This window comes from Delphinus delphis, chromosome 7 (assembly GCF_949987515.2).
Source record: "Delphinus delphis chromosome 7, mDelDel1.2, whole genome shotgun sequence".
Lineage (NCBI taxonomy): Eukaryota > Metazoa > Chordata > Mammalia > Artiodactyla > Delphinidae > Delphinus > Delphinus delphis.
The window spans coordinates 54452620-54474912 of NC_082689.1; the positions used below are offsets into that span (position 1 = coordinate 54452620).

A 22293-nucleotide genomic window follows, 5' to 3' on the forward strand; every position below is an offset into this window, starting at 1 on the left:
TTTTATTTTTAAAGAGTCCTACGTTTTCTCATTTTGAATATTTTCAGATAAATCAACAGATGAGAATGTTTTAAAACCTCTCCAAAAATTCGTCACAATACCCATGATATTCTGTAATTTAAAGAATATCTGAACATTTTGACAATATTTTCTCTGTCTGAAATATTTTAGTTGTTCTCCTTCCTCCTTTACTTGAAAAACAATCACCTTTTTAAAGTGCCTAAGGGACTTCCCTGGGGGTCCAGTGGTTAAGACTCCATGCTTCCACTGCAGGGAACATGGGTTCGATCCCCTGGTCAGGGAACTCAGATCCTGCAAGCCGCTTGATGCAGCCAAAAATAAAATAAAATAAAGTGCCTAAGGTGAGGGTACAAAATAAAGCCAATCCAGGTAAGGAGCTGTTTTATCCTCTTCAAGCTAATAGCAAAAGGTACATTGTTAATTATTTAAAAATCAGTTTTTTTCACTTAAAGGTAAATTTTTATCTCAGTTCCTATGTATCTACCATTCAAAGAAATAAAATTACTAATATTGAGGTGACCAAGAAAACAGCTCCCGATAATCAAGTATTCATACTTTTTTTTTTTTTTTTTTGCGGTACGCAGGCCTCTCACTGTTGTGGCCTCTCCCGTTGCGGAGCACAGGCTCCGGACGCGCAGGCTCAGCAGCCATGGCTCACGGGCCCAGCCGCTCCGCGGCATGTGGGATCTTCCCGGACCGGGGCACGAACCCGCGTCCCCTGCATCGGCAGGCGGACTCTCAACCACTGTGCCATCAGGGAAGCCCCAAGTATTCATACTTTTACCAAAGAATCAGATTTGGGGAGCAGGGAGGTCACCCAGTCTGGGACATTCCTGTAGGTGGGGTTTTGACTAAAACTTTTCATTGCTCTTCATCACTCTGAAGTACAATGAATTCATATCTTTAAAGTGCTTGAATCACCTCAAGAAGTTGTCCCTGTAAAGGAAATACTCATAGCTGCTCCCCCTGGAATTGAAACACCTTCCACTAAAGGTATCATTTATTTAACAAATGCCTACTATGTGCATGGTGCTGGGGAGCTGGGGAATAATAAACAAAGACAAGATTTGATTCCTTTCTTCAAGACTTTGTACCTCATCCAGTTCTTGAAGGAAGCACCCTTGTAGACATAAAAGTCACTTTGGTTCAGTTAATGTCATTAATGTCTCCACTGATCCCTTAACCTCTAAGTATAATATAATACTAATATCTTCAAAGTAGCTGAAGCTGTGCAAGAAGTGGCTCCTGAAATGAAAGTATCTGAGGATGTTCCTAAAGAGGCAGAACCTCCACCTGTGAAAGGTACCTGTCACCTCTGAACAGATACTGAAGAAATTGTCTTCGGTTCTTAAAACTATGTGTTTCTAATGTTCTTCCTAACTCCTAAATGTAAATATACTAATATCTTTAAAGCACCAGAAGCTCCACAAGAAGTTCCCTCTCAAAAGAAAATATGTGTGACTGTTCCTATCAAAACAGAAAACCCTCCTATTAAAAGTGTTCATTCAACAAATACTTCATAAGGAGGGTCTACAGGGCCATAGGACCTCCACTAGTTGCTAGAGAAGGGTGAGCACATCTTCTCAAGGATGCTGCTAATCCCATTCAACTTAGTTGATTGGTGGGGCAAGGGGAGAATAGGCAGAGAAGAAACTTCTAAAAAACTACATTTGCTAACATATTGTGGTTATTGTTTTCATTAATCATTTTAACTCCTAAATGTGAAATACTAATGTCTTTAAAGTGCCTGAAGCTGCTCAAGAAGGTGTTCCTGCAAAAAGAGTTCCTTCCAAAAAAAGAGAACCTCCATCAGTTAAAGGTACAAGTCCCCATGCCGTCAAGTTCAAGAAGAAGTAGCTCCTGTAGTCTTTGAAAATATTTTGCCGTTCCTACTGATCTTTGCAACACTAAATGTTAAAATACTGATTTCTTAAAGTGCCTGAAGCTCCCCAAGAAATTTTCCCTGAAAAGAAAACATATGTGGTTCATCTCGAAATGACTGAAGCCCTTCCTGATGAAGGTATATGTTGCTGGAAGCTTAGAAGTTTGGAAAAATGTCTTTTCCTGTATAAATGTATTTCCTGTTTGTATTGATTCTTGTAACTCCTAAACGTAAAAATATTAATATCTTTAAAGTGCCTGAGGTGCCCGAAGAAGTTGTCTGGGAAAAGAAGGTGCATGCTCCCCAAAAGCCTGAAGTTTTATCTGTCAAAGGTACATCCTAACAACCCCTCAGGAGGGAATAGAGAGGGCTATGGAAAGAACCGCCTTGCTAGCCTTGAAAGTCCTTTTGCTGTGTAAATGTGATTCTTGTCTGTGTTGATCCTCATGACTCAAATGTAAATGTACTAATATCTTCAAAGTGCCTGAGGCTCCCAAAGAGGTTTTCCCTGAAAAGAAAGCACCAGTGGCACCTCCTAAAAAGCCAGAAGTCCTACCTCTTACAGGTATTTGTCACAAACCTTAGGCCTAAAAAGGCATAGCTCTTCTGCTCTTGAAAATAATTTGTTCCAGTGATCTCATAACTGCTAAATGTAATTTTACTAATATCTTTTAAGTGCCCGAGGCTCCCAAGGAAGTTGTCCCTGAAAAGAAGGTGCCTGTGATGGCTCCTAAAAAGCCAGAAGTCCCACCTGTTACAGGTAGCTGTCACTCACCTTGGATTTAAGAAGATAAAACTCTTCTGCTCTCAAAAACATTTTGATCTAGTGGTCTCATAACTCCTAAATGTAATTTTACTAATATCTCTTAAGTGCCTGAGGCTCCCAAGGAAGTTGTCCCTGAGAAGAAAGTTCCTGTGATGCCTCCTAAAAAGCCAGAAGTCCCACCTGTTACAGGTAGCTGTCACTCACCTTGGATTTAAGAAGATAAAACTCTTCTGCTCTTGAAAACATTTTGCTCTCGTGGTCTCATAACTCCTAAATGTAATTTTACTAATATCTTTTAAGTGCCTGAGGCTCCCAAGGAAGTTGTCCCTGAAAAGAAGGTGCCTGTGATGGCTCCTAAAAAGCCAGAAGTCCCACCAGCCAAAGGTAGCCACCTCCATGTTGCTATGTTTGACACTGTTTGTTTGTTTTTACTCTGGCTAATCATGAAAATACTAATCTCTTTAAAGTACCCAAGGTGCCAAAGGCAGCTGTCCCAGAAAAGAAGGTGCCTGAAGCTATTCCTCCCAAACCGGAAAGTCCTCCCCCAGCAGGTAATGACAATGCTGTACATACCAGGGAGAAAAATAACTGCTATTTTAGCTAGAAAAAAATTATATGTATAAATCCCAGTACATAAAGGCGATATAATTCTAAAGAAAGAAGAGTTGTCAGTAATCGAATATATCTTGGTGTATGATTGCATGATATAGTCGTTCATTATTTCCACCTTTTCTAAACACAAATTACCAATATTTTTTAAGTGCCTGAGGTGCCGCCAAAGGAAGCCATCCCTGAGAAGAAAGTGCCTGTGGCTCCTCCTAAAAAGCCAGAAGCTCCACCTGCTAAAGGTATTTATCCTTCCGTGTTGTTGGTCTCCTGTTTTGGGGACTGGGAAAAAGTGTTTAGAAGTGTCCGCCAGTTTCATAAATGATACTTGCTTGGGCAAATGTGTTGTCGATATTCCCATTTTATAGTTTCAACTAATAGTTACTAATATCTTCAAAGTTCCTGAAGTTCCTAAAGAAGTTGTACCTGAAAAGAAAGTGGCTGTACCCAAAAAACCAGAAGTCCCACCTGCTAAAGGTATTTATTCCCACTGCTGTGTTAAGAATATATATTGTCTTGTCCTCTTCATGAATATTGTAACATATGCCTACACTGTTCCCAAATTCTAAAAATGCTGATATCTTTCAAATACCTAAAGCTGCTCAAGAAGTTGTCCCAGAAAAGAAAGTTCCCAAGGCACCACCCAAAATACTGGAAGCCCCACCTGTCACAGGTACATGTTGGCCCAGATATCATTCTGCAGAAGAAATGTCTCTTGACTTTTTGAGAATGATTTTAGTTCATTGCTCTTCATTAACCTAACCATAAAACTACTATCTTTCAAGTGCCTGAAGTTCCTCAAGAAGTTGTCCCAGAAAAGAAAGTTCCTAAGGCACCACCCAAAAAACCGGAAGCCCCACCTGTCACAGGTACATGTTGGCCCAGACATAACTCTGCAGAAGAAATGTCTCTTGAGTTTTTGAGAATGATTTTAGTTCGTTGCTCTTCATTAACCTAACCGTAAAACTACTAATATCTTTCAAGTGCTTGACGTTCCCCAAGAAGTTGTCCCAGAAAAGAAAGTTCTTAAAGCACCACCCAAAAAACTGGAAGCCCCACCTGTCACAGGTACATGTTGGCCCAGATATCATTCTGCAGAAGAAATGTCTCTTGACTTTTTGAGAATGATTTTAGTCCATTGCTCTTCATTAACCTAACCGTAAAACTACTAATATCTTTCAAGTGCCTGAAGTTCCTCAAGAAGTTGTCCCAGAAAAGAAAGTTCCTAAGGCACCACCCGAAAAACCGGAAGCCCCACCTGTCACAGGTACATGTTGGCCCAGACATCACTCTGCAGAAGAAATGTCTCTTGAGTTTTTGAGAATGATTTTAGTTCGTTGCTCTTCATTAACCTAACCATAAAACTACTAATATCTTTCAAGTGCCTGAAGTTCCTCAAGAAGTTGTCCCAGAAAAGAAAGTTCCTAAGGCACCACCTGAAAAACCGGAAGCCCCACCTGTCACAGGTACATGTTGGCCCAGACATCACTCTGCAGAAAAAATGTCTCTTGAGTTTTTGAGAATGATTTTAGTTCGTTGCTCTTCATTAACCTAACCGTAAAACTACTAATATCTTTCAAGTGCCTGAAGTTCCTCAAGAAGTTGTCCCAGAAAAGAAAGTTCCTAAGGCACCACCCGAAAAACCGGAAGCCCCACCTGTCACAGGTACATGTTGGCCCAGACATCACTCTGCAGAAGAAATGTCTCTTGAGTTCTTGAGAATGATTTTAGTTCATTGCTCTTCATTAACCTAACCGTAAAACTACTAATATCTTTCAAGTGCCTGAAGTTCCTCAAGAAGTTGTCCCAGAAAAGAAAGTTCCTAAGGCACCACCCGAAAAACCGGAAGCCCCACCTGTCACAGGTACATGTTGGCCCAGACATCACTCTGCAGAAGAAATGTCTCTTGAGTTCTTGAGAATGATTTTAGTTCATTGCTCTTCATTAACCTAACCGTAAAACTACTAATATCTTTCAAGTGCCTGAAGTTCCTCAAGAAGTTGTCCCAGAAAAGAAAGTTCCCAAGGCACCGCCCAAAAAACCGGAAGCCCCACCTGTCACAGGTACATGTTGGCCCAGACATCACTCTGCAGAAGAAATGTCTCTTGAGTTTTTGAGAATGGTTTTAGTTCGTTGCTCTTCATTAACCTAACCGTAAAACTACTAATATCTTTCAAGTGCCTGAAGTTCCTCAAGAAGTTGTCCCAGAAAAGAAAGTTCCTAAGGCACCGCCCAAAAAACCAGAAGTCCCACCAGTTTCAGGTATTTTTCACCCCAGTCTTTATTCTATAGAAGAAATGCCTCCTGTGCTCTTGGAAATACTTTTAGTCCATTGATCTCTTTAAGCTAAGCATAAAACTACTAATATCTTTTAAGTGCCTGAAGTTCCTCAAGAAATTGTCCCTGAAAAGAAAGCACCAGTGGCACCTCCTAAACAGCTGGAAGCCCCACCTATTACAGGTACCTGTCATTCACCTTAGATTTAAGAAGATAAAACTCTTCTCTTGAAAATATTTTGTTCTAGTGGTCACATAGCTACTAGATGTAAATTTACTAATATCTTTTAAGTACCTGAGGCTCCAAAAGAAGTTGTCCCTGAAAAGAAAGTACCTGTGATGCCTCCTAAAAAGCCAAAAGTCCCACCTGTTACAGGTATTTGTCATGAACCTTAGGCTTAAAAAGACATAACTCTTTTGCTCTTGAAAATGTTTGTTCCATTGGTCTCATAATTACTAAATGTAATTTTACTAATATCTTTTAAGTGCCCGAGGCTCCCAAGGAAGTTGTCCCTGAAAAGGTGCCTGTGATGCCTCCTAAAAAGCCAGAAGTCCTACCTGTTACAGGTAGCTGTCACTCACCTTAGATTTAAGAAGATAAAACTCTTCTGCTCTCGAAAACATTTTGATCTAGTGGTCACATAACTTCAAATGTAATTTTATTAATATCTTTTAAGTGCCTGAGGCTCCCAAGGTAGTTGTCCCTGAGAAGAAAGTACCTGTGATGCCTCCTAAAAAGCCAGAAGTCCCACCTGTTACAGGTATTTGTCATGAACCTTAGGCTTAGAAAGGCATAGTTCTTCTGCTCTTGAAAATGTTTGTTCCAGTGATCTCATAACTACTAAGTGTAATTTTACTAACATCTCTTAAGTGCCCGAAGCTCCCAAGGAAGTTGTCCCTGAAAAGAAGGTGCCTGTGATGCCTCCTAAAAAGCCAGAAGTCCCACCTGCTGAAGGTATTTGTCGCTGATCTTAGTCTTAAAAAGACATAACTCTTCTTCTCTGGAAAATATTTGTTCCAGTGATCTTATAACTCCTAAGTTTAATTTACTAATATCTTTTAAGTGCCTGAGGTTCCCAAAGAAGTTGTCCCTGAAAAGAAAGCACCAGAAGCACCTCCTAAAAAGCCAGAAGTCCTACCTCTTACAGGTATTTGTCACAAACCTTAGGCCTAAAAAGGCATAGCTCTTCTGCTCTTGAAAGTAATTTGTTCTAGTGATCTCATAACTTCTAAGTGTAATTTTACTAATATCTTTTAAGTGCCTGAGACTCCCAAGGAAGTTGTCCCTGAAAAGAAGGTGCCTGTGATGCCTCCTAAAAAGCCAGAAGTCCCACCTGTTACAGGTAGCTGTCACTCACCTTGGATTTAAGAAGATAAAACTCTTCTGCTCTTGAAAACATTTTGATCTAGTGGTCACATAACTTCAAATGTAATTTTATTAATATCTCTTAAGTGCCTGAGGCTCCCAAGGAAGTTGTCCCTGAGAAGAAAGTACATGTGATGCCTCCTAAAAAGCCAGAAGTCCCACCAGCCAAAGGTAGCCACCTCCATGTTGCTATGTTTGACACTGTTTGTTTGTTTTTACTCTGGCTAATCGTGAAAATACTAATCTCTTTAAAGTACCCGAGGTGCCAAAGGCAGCTGTCCCAGAAAAGAAGGTGCCTGAAGCTATTCCTCCCAAACCGGAAAGTCCTCCCCCAGCAGGTAATCATGAAACTCTCCAAACCAGTATTTTTAAAAAGAAAAAGTCTCTTCTTAGTGCTGTAAAAATCTTTTTGCAAAATATTTCATATACTTTAGTCAATTCTAGCATTAAAATGAGCTTGTGTCTTTAAAGTGCATGAGGAGCCTGAGGAAACTGCCCCAGAAGAGCCTCCAGCTGAAGTCGTGGAAGAGCCAGAGCCTGTTCCTCCTCCAAAAGGTACTGGCCAGCTGCTAGGTTGCCTTTGCCAATCTTAGCTCTTCTTGTCACAAAACTTCTGGGCATTATGGGCTTTTCTCTTGTTTCTCACTCTTCTTCACTGATTCTAAAACATAAATTCTAATATCTTTAGTGACCGTGCCACCTAAGAAACCTGTCCCAGAAAAGAAACCACCTGCCGTCATTGCCAAGAAACCTGAACCACCACCAGCAAAAGGTATTTCCCACTGCCACTGCTTCCTACAGAAAAATGTCTGTCGTTAAAAAGCTATGTTCTGCTGCTCCGCTTAATGATTTCCATATGTCATTGAAACTATGAGCTAATAACTACTAATGTCTTTTAAAGTGCCTGAGGTGCCCAAGGAAGTTGTTCCTGAAAAGAAAGTGCCTCCAGTGGTTCCCAAAAAACCAGAAGTCCCACCTGCTAAAGGTACTTGTAACTATCCACTGTTTCATGGAGGTGGATACAGCCTTTATCTCTTGAAAAGTGTTTTGCTCTGTGTAAATGTGATGAGCATTTACAAGTGATTCTTCATAATGTTAAAATACTAATATCTTTTAAGTGCCTGAAGTTCCAAAAGAAGTCCTTCCAGAAAAGAAAGTAGCTGTTCCCAAAAAGCCCGAAGTCCCACCAGCTAAAGGTACATGTTACTAATGAGATTCTGTAGAAAAGCACTCACTCTTGGTCTCAAAAGTCACTTACTATAGGAAACCCTTTTGTTTGTCAAACATCTTATATTAAAAACTACAAACCTACTATTGGATGTTTAGGGTTTTAAATGTTTTTAAATAGCATCACTAAAAAAAAAACTGGTACATCTGTTATAAGTATTAGAAGAGTTTACTAACATGGTTTTGTTAATCTTAATAGGCTACATTGTCTTCCCACTATGTGGATCCAAGAACAGATCACTGGCCTAATCGTGAATTTTGTTCTTGGATCTCTCCTTGGGTTATTTGAACTAGATGTGAACTAGATATGGTATAAATTTCATGTACTTCTCAACTACCCAGAAGTAAAACCAACTCATATCTTTTAAGTGCCAGAGGTACCAAAGAAACCTGTCTTAGAAGAGAAACCAGTCGTCCCTGTTCCCGAGAAAGTAGAGTCCCCTCCTCCAGAAGGTATAGGTAATGCCATTTATGAGCTTACCACTTATGACTGTTTTTAATTTAAGCCTTGTTCCTCTTCTTTTCTAATTCAGTATCTCTTGGTCATTTTCTGTCCTTTAATTATTTGTCTTACTTCACTATTCTTAATTAGCTCCAATCTCAAATCTATTTTGAGTCATCAGTCAGTGGTATCTACACTGGCCATCATAAGGTGTTTCAACAAAGCTTCTCTAATGCACACAAAGTAGGACAGGAAAACTAATGACTATAAATAACATTAAACACCAAAAGGGCTTTTCAAGCATTCAAATCAATAGAAACAGAAATCAGTCAAACAAGATGGATTTCATCTTAACAAAAACAAGAAACGATATTAATAGAAACAAGGGAAGAAATCAAGATGACTATTGTGTGTTGCATTTTATGCATTTTAGAATATTGTTCCACACATTCAACTAAAATTAACTATATCTTTCAAGTATATGAAGAACCTGTAGAAATTGCTCCTGAAGAGGAAGAGCCAGTTCCTGTTGCAGAAGAGAAGGAACCAGAAGCCCCACCTCCGGCAGGTACAAGACAGGATTCATTGAATGGGAAAATACATCATTTGATTTTTATGTCTATTATATATCTTATTTAAGGTAAAATCTGTCTTCTGTCTCCTTCCTTAACATTTGACCTCATTGGCGAGAACAAAAGTCAATTGCACACATAAAACTTTTGTCCTACAGAGTTTAACAATGTGCATAGCAAAGAAATGTGTGATCTTTTTTATTTATTCATAGCATTAAACTTTTCATTGTAATCATCTGACTCTAAAAGAAATTCCTATCTTTCAAGTGCCTGAAGAGCCCAAGAAGATTGTTCCAGAGAAGAAAGTTCCTGTCATCAAAAAAGCAGAACCTCCACCACCTAAAGGTACTTACAGTAAAATAAATATTTACTTCAGTTTTGTGTGCTGTCTAAAACTTGACATTCTTTCCTTATTTTGTATTGTGCTGTATTACGTGTTGAACTGTCATCTGTATGTTACAGTGCTGAACAGACTTGTCAAGTTTATGTGTACATATTGCATCTTGCAATTTTATATTATTAAACGCTACTAATATCTTTAAAGTACCTGAGATGGCAAAGAAAGTTGTCCCAGTGAAGAAAGTCCCAACTGTTAAGAAGCCAGAAACACCAGAAGTTAAAGGTATTCACATAATCATTGACATCATAATTTTTTTTAAAGTACTCTGATATCTTAAAGTGGAATCCAATAAGTTGTCTTCATTGTTAGGGACAAAAATGTCCTTATTTTGCTTTCATTAATTTTAATGCTGCTCTGTTAATTATAGTTTCTTTATTCTTAACATTTTTTTCAATGTCTTTAAATATTCTTTTAAAAATAAAACTAATATCTTCAAAGTGTCTGAGCTGCCCAAGAAACTTGTTCCGGTAAAGAAGGAACCTGTGCCTGTTACCAAAAAACCAGAAGTCCGGCGAAAAAAAGGTACCTACCATGAAGAAAAAAACATGTATTTCTCTGGATGCTGTCTGCACATCTTAATAGTAGTTCTTAGAGCAAAAATTACTGAAGTATAAGTATATGCAAAAACAAATTTTACAGAAAAAAAGGGGGAAATAATGAAGACAAAGAGAGAAAATGAGACAGACAAGTAGGAGAAATCCAGCCTATCCTGAGAGATAAGGCTGGATATAAAGATGACAGTCATATTTTGGAGTTCTTTGAATGCCAGTATAAGGCATGTACTTTAGTCTGTGGGCAATAGGAAGCTTCAGCGGTGTATAAATTAAAAGGAGTTGGGCTTCAGATAACCGGCCGCAGTTCAAACTCTTAGAAAAGTATGATAATAGAAAAGAGCCACTGCAGTTACTTAAGATCTTCAAAAATTGGACAAGATCAGTGGTGATAGAGATGGAAAAGGAGATTGGATTTAAGAGAGGTGGAGATTGAGTTGGTGTCTATTCTCAAAGCAATTAGGGAAATAGAGGAGCCCAAGATGATTGTAAGGGTTGAAGCTAAGCCATGAGGATGGTTCATTGGGTCCCCAAACTAAATTAATATTAGAAAGAAGATAGTAAATATATTGTTCACTTTTCAAGTATGGAAGTTGGGAACATGCATCTGGAACTTAGGAAGGAGATCAGGGCTGGAGATGTAGATCTAGAAGTTATCACCACGGAAATAAGAGTTGAGAGTGCAGGAGTGATTGCTCAAAGAATGTAGAGCCAATTTTTCAAAGCATCAAAGTAGACCAGTGGAGAACATCTACACTTAAGGGTACACAGAGGAAGAGAAATAAATGAAGAAGGCTGCCAAGACTCATTTATAAAAAAGAGTGCCTTGCCTCCAAAGCCAGTTTCCCCACAGTCTTATAAGATGAAGTACTTTCCCATGTATTCTTTGCCTGCTCTTTGCAGTATCTTATACACCTTCTAAATTCTTAATAGTGAACAAAATCAATATCTTTAAAGTGCCTGAAGTTCCCAAGGAAGTCATCACAGAAGAGAAAGTGTCAGTTCCTACCCCTGAAGAACCAGAAGCTCCACCCGTCCAAGGTACATGACTGCTCTATAAATCTTGGAAAGATGACAGTTGTCTTCATCATCTTGCTTTGGTTGTAGATGGATCATTTGTATTTATCTGTTGTCTGTCTTATGTAGTGAAATTATTGGTATTTTTGAAGTCTTCTGAAGAATATGTTATAATGTGTAACTAAGTTGATATGTTGAAACTTAGCAGTTGCAGTATTCTATTCTGAATTCAGTCTAAAATATAAAACACTGTGTTTTTTAAGTTGAAGAGTCTCCTGAGGAAATAATATATGAAGAAAGAGCATCCATAACCATTGGTAGAAAAGTGACTCCCCCTGTTGAAGGTAGATATATATTATATAAATATAATTTTTTTTAAATCTCTTGAAAACTCCTGTTAGAAATACAAAAGTATTTATAGGGTAACATTCCTTCTTGAAATTTTATATAAAAGCATTCTAGCACATGTTTGACTGCTTTGTTTTTCGAATCATTATACTTCTTTTGAAGTAGAATCTTTGATTATTCTTGATGGTAATTATAATTCTAAAAGATACAGTTTACTGAGACAACACTGGAATAATTGTATTGGATCCTCAAATGATAACCCAACGTCAGATATTAAAAGTCATCTCATTTGCCATCAACATGCATCAGATAGTCAGTAGAAAGCTTGAGTATAAGAAAATAGAAATCTTACCTCTTTTTCTATGTAAGTGAATTTGTGTATTTTTGTTTTTGTGACTGTCATCTTTGCATCTATGTGAAATTTCTATGAGTCTTTGTGAAGAACTTTATATTACAGTCTCTTATCCTTTGTCACCATTCTTTAAAGAACGTGAAATTGAAAAGTATGTTAAGCCTGAAGAACCTGAACCTGAACCACAGCCTGAAGAAATACCAGTACAAGGTATTCAGTTAATTGGGCTTAAGTCTTCATCACCATATTCTTCATCTGATACATATGTGTTTTGCGTTGTTCTACGTGTACAGTACGTCTCTTTGCACCTGTATGTAAGATATTCTGTTTTAAATGTGCATCTCAGTCTTATGTATTCATGTCATTTGTACTATTTATTTCACATCAATGTGGCTTATATGGATGCTTCCTTTGTTGTTTTTATTAGTGCCTGTGCCGTATTTCTCATTATCTATGTACAGTGTTGATATTCTTATATTTTATGCTGGACACTTTTACATTTTATGTTGGATACCAATAATATGTATCCAAAAAAGCAAACTTTTTACTTCATAAATATACCAAAATTTCTACTGAATATACTGTATATCCACATACCAATTAACATATTCCTATACTAATACTCCTGAAATACTCTTTTAAGAACCTGAACCTGAAAAGAAAGTTATTGAGAAACCAAAGCCCAAACCAAAGCCCCCAGCTCCTCCTCCAGCTCCACCTAAGGAAGACCTGAAGGAGAAAATGTTCCAGCTTAAAGGTATAAAATGCCACTTCCAAAGTTTTATTAACCTGCTCCAAACTTCTATCCAGACATCTGAAGTGTTGCTTGCAAGAAATGTATTTTTAAAATATGTACTTTCAGACATGATCAATCTGTGGGAATTCCATAGAGACCTGTGTTTTATGCTGCCCTGGGTGCCTTGTTGGGCCATGCCTGCTGCCCCAAGAGTCAGAAAGTACACCATTGTTAGCTTCATCCTGGCCATCTCAATCCAGGGGCTGTCCAACTAACTTTCTCATGCAGAGTGGGGTGAAAGGATTTTCTGATTTCAAAGCGTGGTTGCTCTGCATATCTTTGGGATCTTGTGCATGTGGAATGTAGAAGAAAATTCTGCAAGATATTTTAAATTTTGCAGTAGCAAATTTATACAAAAGCCAAAACTTTGTTCTTAAAGAATGACATATGCTTTAAAATATACTATAGATAATATATTTGTGGCATCCAATAGCTGATGTGTTCATAAACCATGAAAGGAAGGTATATGAACGCTCTGGCACTGCTTCCCCACTTTTTTTTTTTTTTTTGCAACTTAATAAAAACCCAATTGTGTTCCGTGGTTGTCCTCACCATATCTAGAAAGAGCGATTATGGATACATTTGATATCCAGCATCTCTTCCCATTGTTAAACTTCCTTTCTTTCTCTTTGCATTTAGGTTTCTCTTTGAATTGATTCAACATTACTTAATTTTTTAAATAGCATCTTTAAAAGCTGAAATAAACTAGCAAAATCATATTATTCTTTTTATTTCAACAAAATGTTGTCTTATTTGTGGTGTCATGAGATTTCATGAGATTTCCCAATCTAAAATAATCTAGATATAATCTTAGGTGAGCAATTTTCCCATGCTCACCTACACATGTACACAAAGCCAGAATTTTCCATGGTAAGACTTCTTTCTTGCCTCTCTACAACCCTCTTGACCTGTAGGGGAAGCTTCTGGCATTTTTAATCAGACATAGAAAAATTGATCACTTCTTAAAAGGCTACATATCTGTTGGCTAATATATTCCATGAGGACACACACTTAAATACATTTCCCTTCATGTAAAATTTATATGCAAAGGAAGATTTCCTCCTCCTGCAAAGAACAAAAATTATCTTCCTTCTCAGCCAGACTTTAACTTACTACTCAAGTTTGGAGTAAAACTGCAATCTGTTTTCATGGTTTGAACGCTTCTTGTATGTTCTTCAGTGGCTGTTCTTGGCTGTTATTAATGCTTTTGAGTTATAAGCAAAGCCTGGTTTTGATTCTTAGAGCACGTATTTAATCATTTGCTTCAGATAAGACTAAATAAACAAATAATGAAAGTAAGATCATCTTCTTTAAAGCTATTTCAAAGAAGAAAGTTCCTGAAAAACCTGAGGTTCTGGAAGCAGTGGAGCTTACACCTCTGAAAGGTACTTCACAGTCTAGAAAACACTCATATGCAGTATCCCTTCATCGGACTCCTTACTCTTCCTGCTTTCTAGAATGTTCTTCTTCTTTCCTTTTTTAAAATAATCAGAGTAGTCTCATTGATTTCTTGTATTTTTGTAGCTTTTATCGTCCTGGTTCATGAGTATTGCTTTCTTTGTCTCCCATCAATTTCATACATTCCTGAGTAGATGTTTTTTTCTTTGTCTCATCTACATATGTCTCCTTGCATTTTCCTAAACTCAAAAATATTAAATTTTACTGGTTAGCTGACATTAATATCAGGACATGTCTTAGATTAAAATGCTTTGCAATTTCACCTGAACAACAATATTTTAGCCAGTGTTATAAGCACTAAAAATAAGTCCTGTTCTCCTTCTATACTATTAAGATGATTCATAGGGATTTCCTTGTGGCTCTCCTATCTCTTTTTTCTCATGGACTCCAAGACATTCTTTCAGGTGTACAGATCTCATGTTGTAGGGAAATTTCATTATCACTGCAGGTCATTTTTTCAAAATTTATTTCTCTTTAAACAATATTTTTCCCTATCTAAACTTAGACCCTAAAGAAAAATAAATGAATCATAAAACATCTATTAAAATTAAAATTGTGAACTTTTCCAGTAAGTATGGTGGGTAACCAGTGTTCTGTTTAATTAACACATCCAGACTCATAAGTTGAATCTGTTCTTGTTTCACTCTGGAATTTTGTAAAAATCACCCATCTGAATGTGTATTTCCTGATTTATAAAATGGAGATTACAAAATAATATTACTATGGATGTTAACCAGTAAAGGATTATTACAAAGCCATGCAAATATTAAAATGACATGTAATGACATATAATGACTTTAAAAGTAATAACTACAGTGGTGTGTTCTACACCTGAGTCTCATATGTCAGTAAGATCTTAAAAATAAAATAATAATATGGAAAAACAAAGATATATTTTCACTATATCCATTAAATAAGAAAAGGATATTATGCCATTCCAACTTATGTTAATTAAATGCATGGGCATCTCCAGTTTGATCAACGAAAATGGTTTACATTACGAATATTGGTAACTTGAAAATAGTATCAAAGGCCAGCACAATTTATCATGGATAAAAAAATTTAATGTTTAACTGTGAAATTTTACTTAAAATATCAGTACTTGACAGAAAAAAGTCATTATTTAAAGTGAAATATTTACATATTTCCCTTCTGCATGTTTAAAATTTGAAGTAAGAGACAGGCATGGCTGTGTTTTCACATAAAACAGAAACTTTTTAATGAATTGCAAATGTCTTTTTTAAAGCACCAAATGGGAAATTTAGAAATAGCTAAGAATTCAGATTGTAGGTGTGTGAGCAAATATAATGTTACATGATACCAATAAATAATGCTTTAAATTAGAATTTTTTTTTTTTTCGCGGTACGGGGGCCTCTAGCTGTTGTGGCCTCTCCCGTTGCGGAGCACAGGCTCCGGATGCTCAGGCTCAGCGGCCATGGCTCACGGGCCCAGCCGCTCCGCGGCACGTGGGATCTTCCCGGACCGGGGCACGAACCCGTGTCCCCTGCATCGGCAGGCGGACTCTCAACCACTGTGCCACCAGGGAAGCCCTAAATTAGATTTTAATTGACATTAGTAGAGAGGTAAAATGGTTCAGTAATCAGTAAGTGTTTCTCTTTTTTCTTTTTTCCCATTCAAAACCATTAGGGCTACAGTAGTAATAGGAGGCTGCTGTATATAGTATCATCTACCATGCTTGATATTCACTAAAGATGGGATTAATTTGGAATTCCTTGGGTCCGTTTTAGTTTAAATTCAAGAACATTTTCTTATTCATTAAAAATAAGCTCTAACACCAGCTTTCAAATTCTATAGTTCTATAATTTCAGGTTAGTATTAGTTCAAAAAGGGGACCTTAAGAAAGGATGCTTCTTAAGAAACTTATCAAACTCCAGATACTTTTGGTTTCTTCTCTCATCAGTGGAGAAGATTGAATAATGTCACTAACACCTACTATAGTTGATGGTCGGAGAGATATCAGAGTAGATTTGGGCAATCTACAATTGCAGATTGGGGCAAAGATGCTGTCAAGAACCTTGTATTTGATGAAAGATTCATAAAGTCAATATAGACACTTTTAAGATGAATGAATATATTTGCCTGTAGTTAATGCAACTGAATTTCATCACAAGGTTATATAGACGTTTGCAGAGGAAACAACTTGAAGTGTACTCTTTGCTTTCAAATTCTGTGATATTTATATGTAACAAAAATTATTACTTATACAGTAGTTACTAGTTTTGAAAGAGACATTTTTCTTGTTGAAATTTACTTTTTATATGAATTCACTTCAAAATTTAAATCATATTCTTTTAAGTGCTTGGAGGTGAAAAGAAAGTTCGCAAATTACTTCCTGAACCTAAACCTCAACCAAAGGAAGAAGCTGTTCTCAAAAGCGGTATAGTATTTTTCAACTGTTATATCAGCTTCAAATACACACACAAAAGACTTGAAAGCTTACAAAATGTTTCTGTCCTTTGGTTTTCTTTTAAATTAGATTCCCAATTTATCAAAATTCATTTGTAGTTGTATTGAAAATTAAATGTAATCATTTCCATCTTTTTAAAGGAAGACAAATTTTGTGAGCAGAGTATCTTGAAATTTACAACATTAATAGACATGACTAAATTGATAATATTCTAAACTAATGACCGTAGCTGCCATTTTCATAATCAAATTATATAGTAAAATACACTAAACCTCTTAAATACTCTAAATTACACCAAACTATTTAAGCCTAAACTCAGCATTCAGTTTTAAAAAGTGTTAACACAGGATTACCACAACTAATAAATAACATTTTCTAAAACCTGAACTTTTTTTGACTTATAAAATATTAAAGAATTAGAAACAAGATATTTGAATGAAGAATCAAATTCTAACATTTTCTTCACATACAATTACTTATTTCTAGGCTGCATTTCTTTGGCCAACTCCACTTCAGTAAACTTTATACTTACTTAAATGCTTCTTTTCTCATTAAATTATGGCATTGGATTGTGATTAGAATTTGTTGCTATTCAAATTATTCATTTTGTGTTTGGGTCATTTCTACCAGGGATTTAACTCTGAACAGACTATCTACATAGATATAAAGTGACTCTGAGTGTTGTTTTAATTAACGTAACAACCTTTGATTTTTTTTTAAGCATTTTTAGTGTAAATACCAAGTTCCCCGGTGCACTAGGTTGCATGCTTTTCACTTTCCTTGCTTTGTACATTATTTGCATTTGTCAAATGTATTCAACATCTTCATTTGTTTGTCTTGGTTTACATATAAATATTTTTGTCTTTTAAGTTCTAAGAAAGAGACCTGAAGAAGAACCTAAAGAAGAACGTAAAGAAGTAGAAAAAATTAAAAAACCTGCAGGTAGGAATCTCAGTAACAATTTGTGAAATTATCTTTTAACAAAATGGACATTTAACAAAAAGTTTACCTTGTAAACATAAATGGATTTAAATATAAATGTAGCTTCATATTTCATCTGTCACATAGTCTGTGTTTTCCATTGTCTGCTTTCTGTTTAAATATTTTTATAGTACTCAAATATATTCATGCATTTCCCTGAACTTTATTATTATTATTATTTTGTCACTTAAGTTTTCCAGTAGAAACAGTTGTGAAATAATCAAGTTGGCTGCAAAATGACTTCATGGGAAGGTGTCAGAAATGTTTCATAAAATTTGGGGGCTTTTAAGGGGGCTGATTTTTATCATTCGCCTAGTCACAAAGAATATATATTTGGAAATATTTTGAAGCGATTTAGAAAGGGAGAGATAATGGAGTTGGGAGGCAAGTATAGGTGAAATAAAAGAAAGAAAAATAAATTGAAGCAGAGTCAAGAAGAGAAAATAGAAATTAATTGATAGAATATAAGGGTTTTTTTAAGCCATCAGTAGAGCTTTTGCAAAAAGTTTGATCTGATTATTTCAGATCAGTTGATTTCAAAGGATTCAAATCCTAAAATAACGCTAGAAAATCATCTTATTATCTTAAAGTGCCAGAACCACCTCCAAAAGCTGTTGAAGAGGTTGAAGCACCTCCAGCTACTGTTACCAAAAGGGAAAGGAAAGTTCCTGAACCAGCAAAAGGTACAAACTTTCTGGCATTTTCTTAGTTGTCTCTAAAAATACAAATATGCATCAATTAAAATATCATTACACTGGCATTAAGATTTGAACACATGACCTTGATCGCTCATCTCATCCAGCTTAATTTTCTTTACCATTTCACTCTCATGTGCAATTGCCTCATGTCCACCCATTTGTTAAATATTTTTTTTTGCGGTACGCGGGCCTCTCACTGTTGTGGCCTCTTCCGTCGCGGAGCACAGGCTCTGGACGCGCAGGCTCAGCGGCCATGGCTCACGGGCCCAGCCGCTCCGCGGCATGTGGGATCTTCGCGGACCGGGGCACGAACCCATGTCCCCTGCATCGGCAGGCAGACTCTCAACCACTGCGCCACCAGGGAAGCCCAAATTACTAAGTTTTAAAAACTAAAACAATTGTATTTATGGGCAATGAGATGAAAAACAACATTAGAACCAGTAAAACTGCCTTACTATATTTTCTAAGTATTTTGTTTAAAATGCAAAATAAACTTGGAGTATTTGATTTGGTGACTATATGTGTACAAGTTCTAATACCTTCCAAGATATGTTAAACATGCCCAATTTTGGTTTAACTTTGTGAAAAACTTCAAAAATACTGTGATAATCTGCTTATTACTGTGAATTGTTTTAGTGCCGGAAATTAAGCCAGCAATACCTCTCACTGCACCTGAACCAAAACCAAAGCCTGAACCAGGTAAGCAAGCTTATCCTCAATGTCGACAGCATATTCCTTCATGTTTCACACAATTAATGTGTAGCTAATAAGAAAAAGGGAGTAAAGTCCGCATGCATCAAATGATTTCTAATGTCCCAATGTATTATTAGATTATAATGCTATATTTTATTTAATATAATATGTTACATATATTCAAATATATTATTATATTGTATATAGATTTTATTATAGTTAGAATATATTGTTCTCTGAAAAACCAGTTATTAGGAGATTTTAAAGTTACATCAGAGAAGGCAAATAGGCCACCAAATGATGTTTTAGGAAGTGACAAAGGATACATTAATGCAATGGACATCTTTCTACAGAAGTGAAAATAATCAAACCACCTCCTTTGGAGCCCACACCAGCCCCTATCGCTGCCCCAGTGACGGTGCCAGTCGCTGGAGAGAAAGCAGGTACTTATTCTGTGGTTTTCTTTTTGCTTGTTTGTTTTGATGGCTTAATAAAAACTTCATTAAAAATCAAGCTCTCTTTTTGTTGAAACATAGGCATCATTTCAATTGTGGGAGCTTATATAAATTCTCAATTAAATTTTCTTCATCTGCTAATCTATAGCAACATAATCTCTCACCCATGGCTGCCTATTGTGTTTCAATTGAAATGTACATTCCTGCAAAACACCATTTCTTTATATGCTTTTGAGATTAAGTAATGCATATGTTCAGTGCTGATGAAAATTAAGATGTACAGATACTCTCTAAGGACATACATATAGGAATCCCATGGAGATTCAAATTTCCCATGTGCCCTGCAGGAATCATTTCTCATTTTTTAAAAAGATTGCATTTTGGGATAATGAAAAAGTTCTGGAAATGGATAGTGTTGATAGTTGCATAATATTGTGAATGTACTTAATGCAACTGAATTAAGTTGCATTAAAAATGGTTAAAATGGTACATTTTATGGTTAAAATGGCAAATTTTATGTTAGGTATATTTTACCACAATGAACAGAAAAAAAAACAGGACTGCATAGTTCAGCCTTTAAATCTATATAAGAATTTAGATCAATAATAATTTTCTTAAACGTACTAACTCAGTGATACAGCTATCTCAGGTACAAACAAAATACTTATTATTGTACATGAACTATTAGTAGTTCATCACTTAGGTGATAATCTCAAAACCAAAAATGATTTGACATGTATTGATCATTGATAAATACACGTCCTAACTATTTGATATTTGGCTACTTCCTTCATCTCTTTAAATTTTAACTTCCTAGTCTGTAAAATCAGAATAATAACTATAACTACCTACTAGGATTATTGTGAGGATTAAATATATGCAAAACACTTAGCACAGTGCTTGGTACATAGTAAGCCCTATAGAAATATTTGGGTTTTTATTGTGTTTAATAACATGAGGCAATATACTATGTTCTTCTGGCTGTAGTTTAATTTTAATATTTATATTAACATATTTTGTCACTGATATTTGTGGTTTGGGCATTATTCTTTTAAGCTTTTATGATTTCTATGTGATAACTTTAATTAGTTCAGAAAAAGACGATAACTGCCATTGAGATGATTGAGTATGTGTAAAACTACAGCTTTTCTCACATCCCCAGGGCCTGACACTAGGGAATTGATTCTACAGTTTATACTGCCCCTGAGTGAACTGAATTAAACTCTAAGTGTAGGAACTGTCTTGGTTCTGCCTTAGTTCATTGTCTAATTAAGGTAAATCTTCAAAGGAATCCATGCATTTGTAGAACATAGACCCTTTCTTTTTCTTTAGTCTTCTCTGGATTTATCTGCCCAGCTTAATAAAGAAAGCCCTTTAGTAACTTCTGGGTCATTTCCCTTTTGCCTACATTGATTCCTTGTTGACAAAAACGTATTTCCTTGGTTCACACAACCAGCACATACATAAACATATAGAATACTTTACATAGCTAGGCAAGAATAAAACTCTTTTTCACAAGGAAAGAGTAAGCCTTCCAGAAATGGGAGAAGAATTACTTGCTGAAAGTAATCTTTTAATCCTAAAAACATTGGCAATTTAGCTTGGTCACATCATTCTCAGAATATGCCTTCTTGGAAATATCCAAATATTCTCCATGGAAGTCCTATAAATCTAACTTTTTCTTTATGCATTACTATTTATAATAAAGAGCATGACTCATCCCACGTGCTTTACTACTAAGCATGAAATAAGTCTGAAAATTGTTTAAATGCGGAGTTTTATTTTTATTTCAGAAGCCAAAGCACCGAAAGAGGAGGCTGCCAAGCCAAAAGTTCCCATCACAGGTAAGATTCATTTCCCTGTACCTGAGTTGTAACCTTTCGCTCTGGGAAACTTTACATTCAAGGGAAACTTTCTGTACGAGGGGGAAAAAATTCAAAATTTACATCAATCTTTATGACTTCTAATTGATTCTGCAAAAACTAGTATGTCTTCTGATATTGCAACTAATATACCTCTAATAGTATTCAAGTGGGTAATACATATATAAAATATATACTTTAGCATAATAAACCCTATAAGTTCCTAGTTTCATTTTTCATATACATGATATTTGTACATGACAGATAAAATACTTAGACGCTAATCTGGACATTATATATTTGGCTTTAAAACTTGAGAAAACGAAGAGCGTTTATTATTCATGGATTCCTTATGCCACCTCATTTTCTTTCTGAAAGAAAGCAGGATAACTTCAATTGACCTTTCAGTTGCCTAGTCTTCTTGTCTTCTGGTCACTCTATCACTGGTTTCATCCAGCAGACAGCCAGATATGCACTTTCTGACCCTTATGGAAATGCCAATTCAACTTTTAATTTTATTTTGAATTAGGTGTAGCCAAAAAGACTCCTTCACCAATAGAAGCTGAAAGGAAAAAGTTAAGACCAGGAAGTGGTGGAGAGAAACCGCCTGCCGAAGCTCCGTTCACCTACCAGCTGAAGGCTGTGCCACTGAAGTTTGTGAAAGAAATCAAAGACATTGTTTTGACTGAAGCAGAGTCAGTTGGCTCTTCTGCAATCTTTGAGTGTTTAGTCTCCCCCTCCACTGCAGTTACAAGCTGGATGAAAGATGGTAGCAATATCCGTGAGAGCCCAAAGCACAGATTCATCGCTGATGGGAAAGACAGAAAGCTGCATATCATTGATGTTCAGCTTTCTGATGCTGGCGAATACACCTGTGTTTTACGTCTGGGAAATAAGGAAAAGACCTCCACTGCGAAACTGATTGTCGAAGGTAATTTCCAGTGTTATGAATATGGTCTGTATTAAACTTTAACACAGTAAACCTCAATAGCAACTTTTACTGTCATTTTAGACAAAACCTCTTATTTCCAAGTTTTATTTCATTGAAAATATTGTACGTATTGAAAAGTCTCTGCAGATTCTTAATACCACAAT

The 22293-nt window shown here is 36.3% G+C and overlaps 1 protein-coding gene across 1 annotated transcript in view; it reads left to right on the forward strand.

The window, feature by feature from the left end:
- Nucleotides 1–22293, forward strand: part of TTN (titin) — a 281802-nt gene that overhangs the window by 147635 nt on the left and 111874 nt on the right. The window contains 22 exon segments of the mRNA XM_060016520.1: nt 2775–2858; nt 2970–3053; nt 3137–3220; nt 5454–5537; nt 6423–6506; nt 7172–7255; nt 7389–7472; nt 7606–7689; nt 7819–7902; nt 8036–8113; nt 8514–8597; nt 9065–9154; nt 9426–9503; nt 12470–12583; nt 13939–14007; nt 16399–16479; nt 17380–17451; nt 18081–18173; nt 18825–18887; nt 19235–19324; nt 21130–21180; nt 21728–22129. Coding sequence (XP_059872503.1) covers nt 2775–2858; nt 2970–3053; nt 3137–3220; nt 5454–5537; nt 6423–6506; nt 7172–7255; nt 7389–7472; nt 7606–7689; nt 7819–7902; nt 8036–8113; nt 8514–8597; nt 9065–9154; nt 9426–9503; nt 12470–12583; nt 13939–14007; nt 16399–16479; nt 17380–17451; nt 18081–18173; nt 18825–18887; nt 19235–19324; nt 21130–21180; nt 21728–22129 — 2121 coding nt within the window.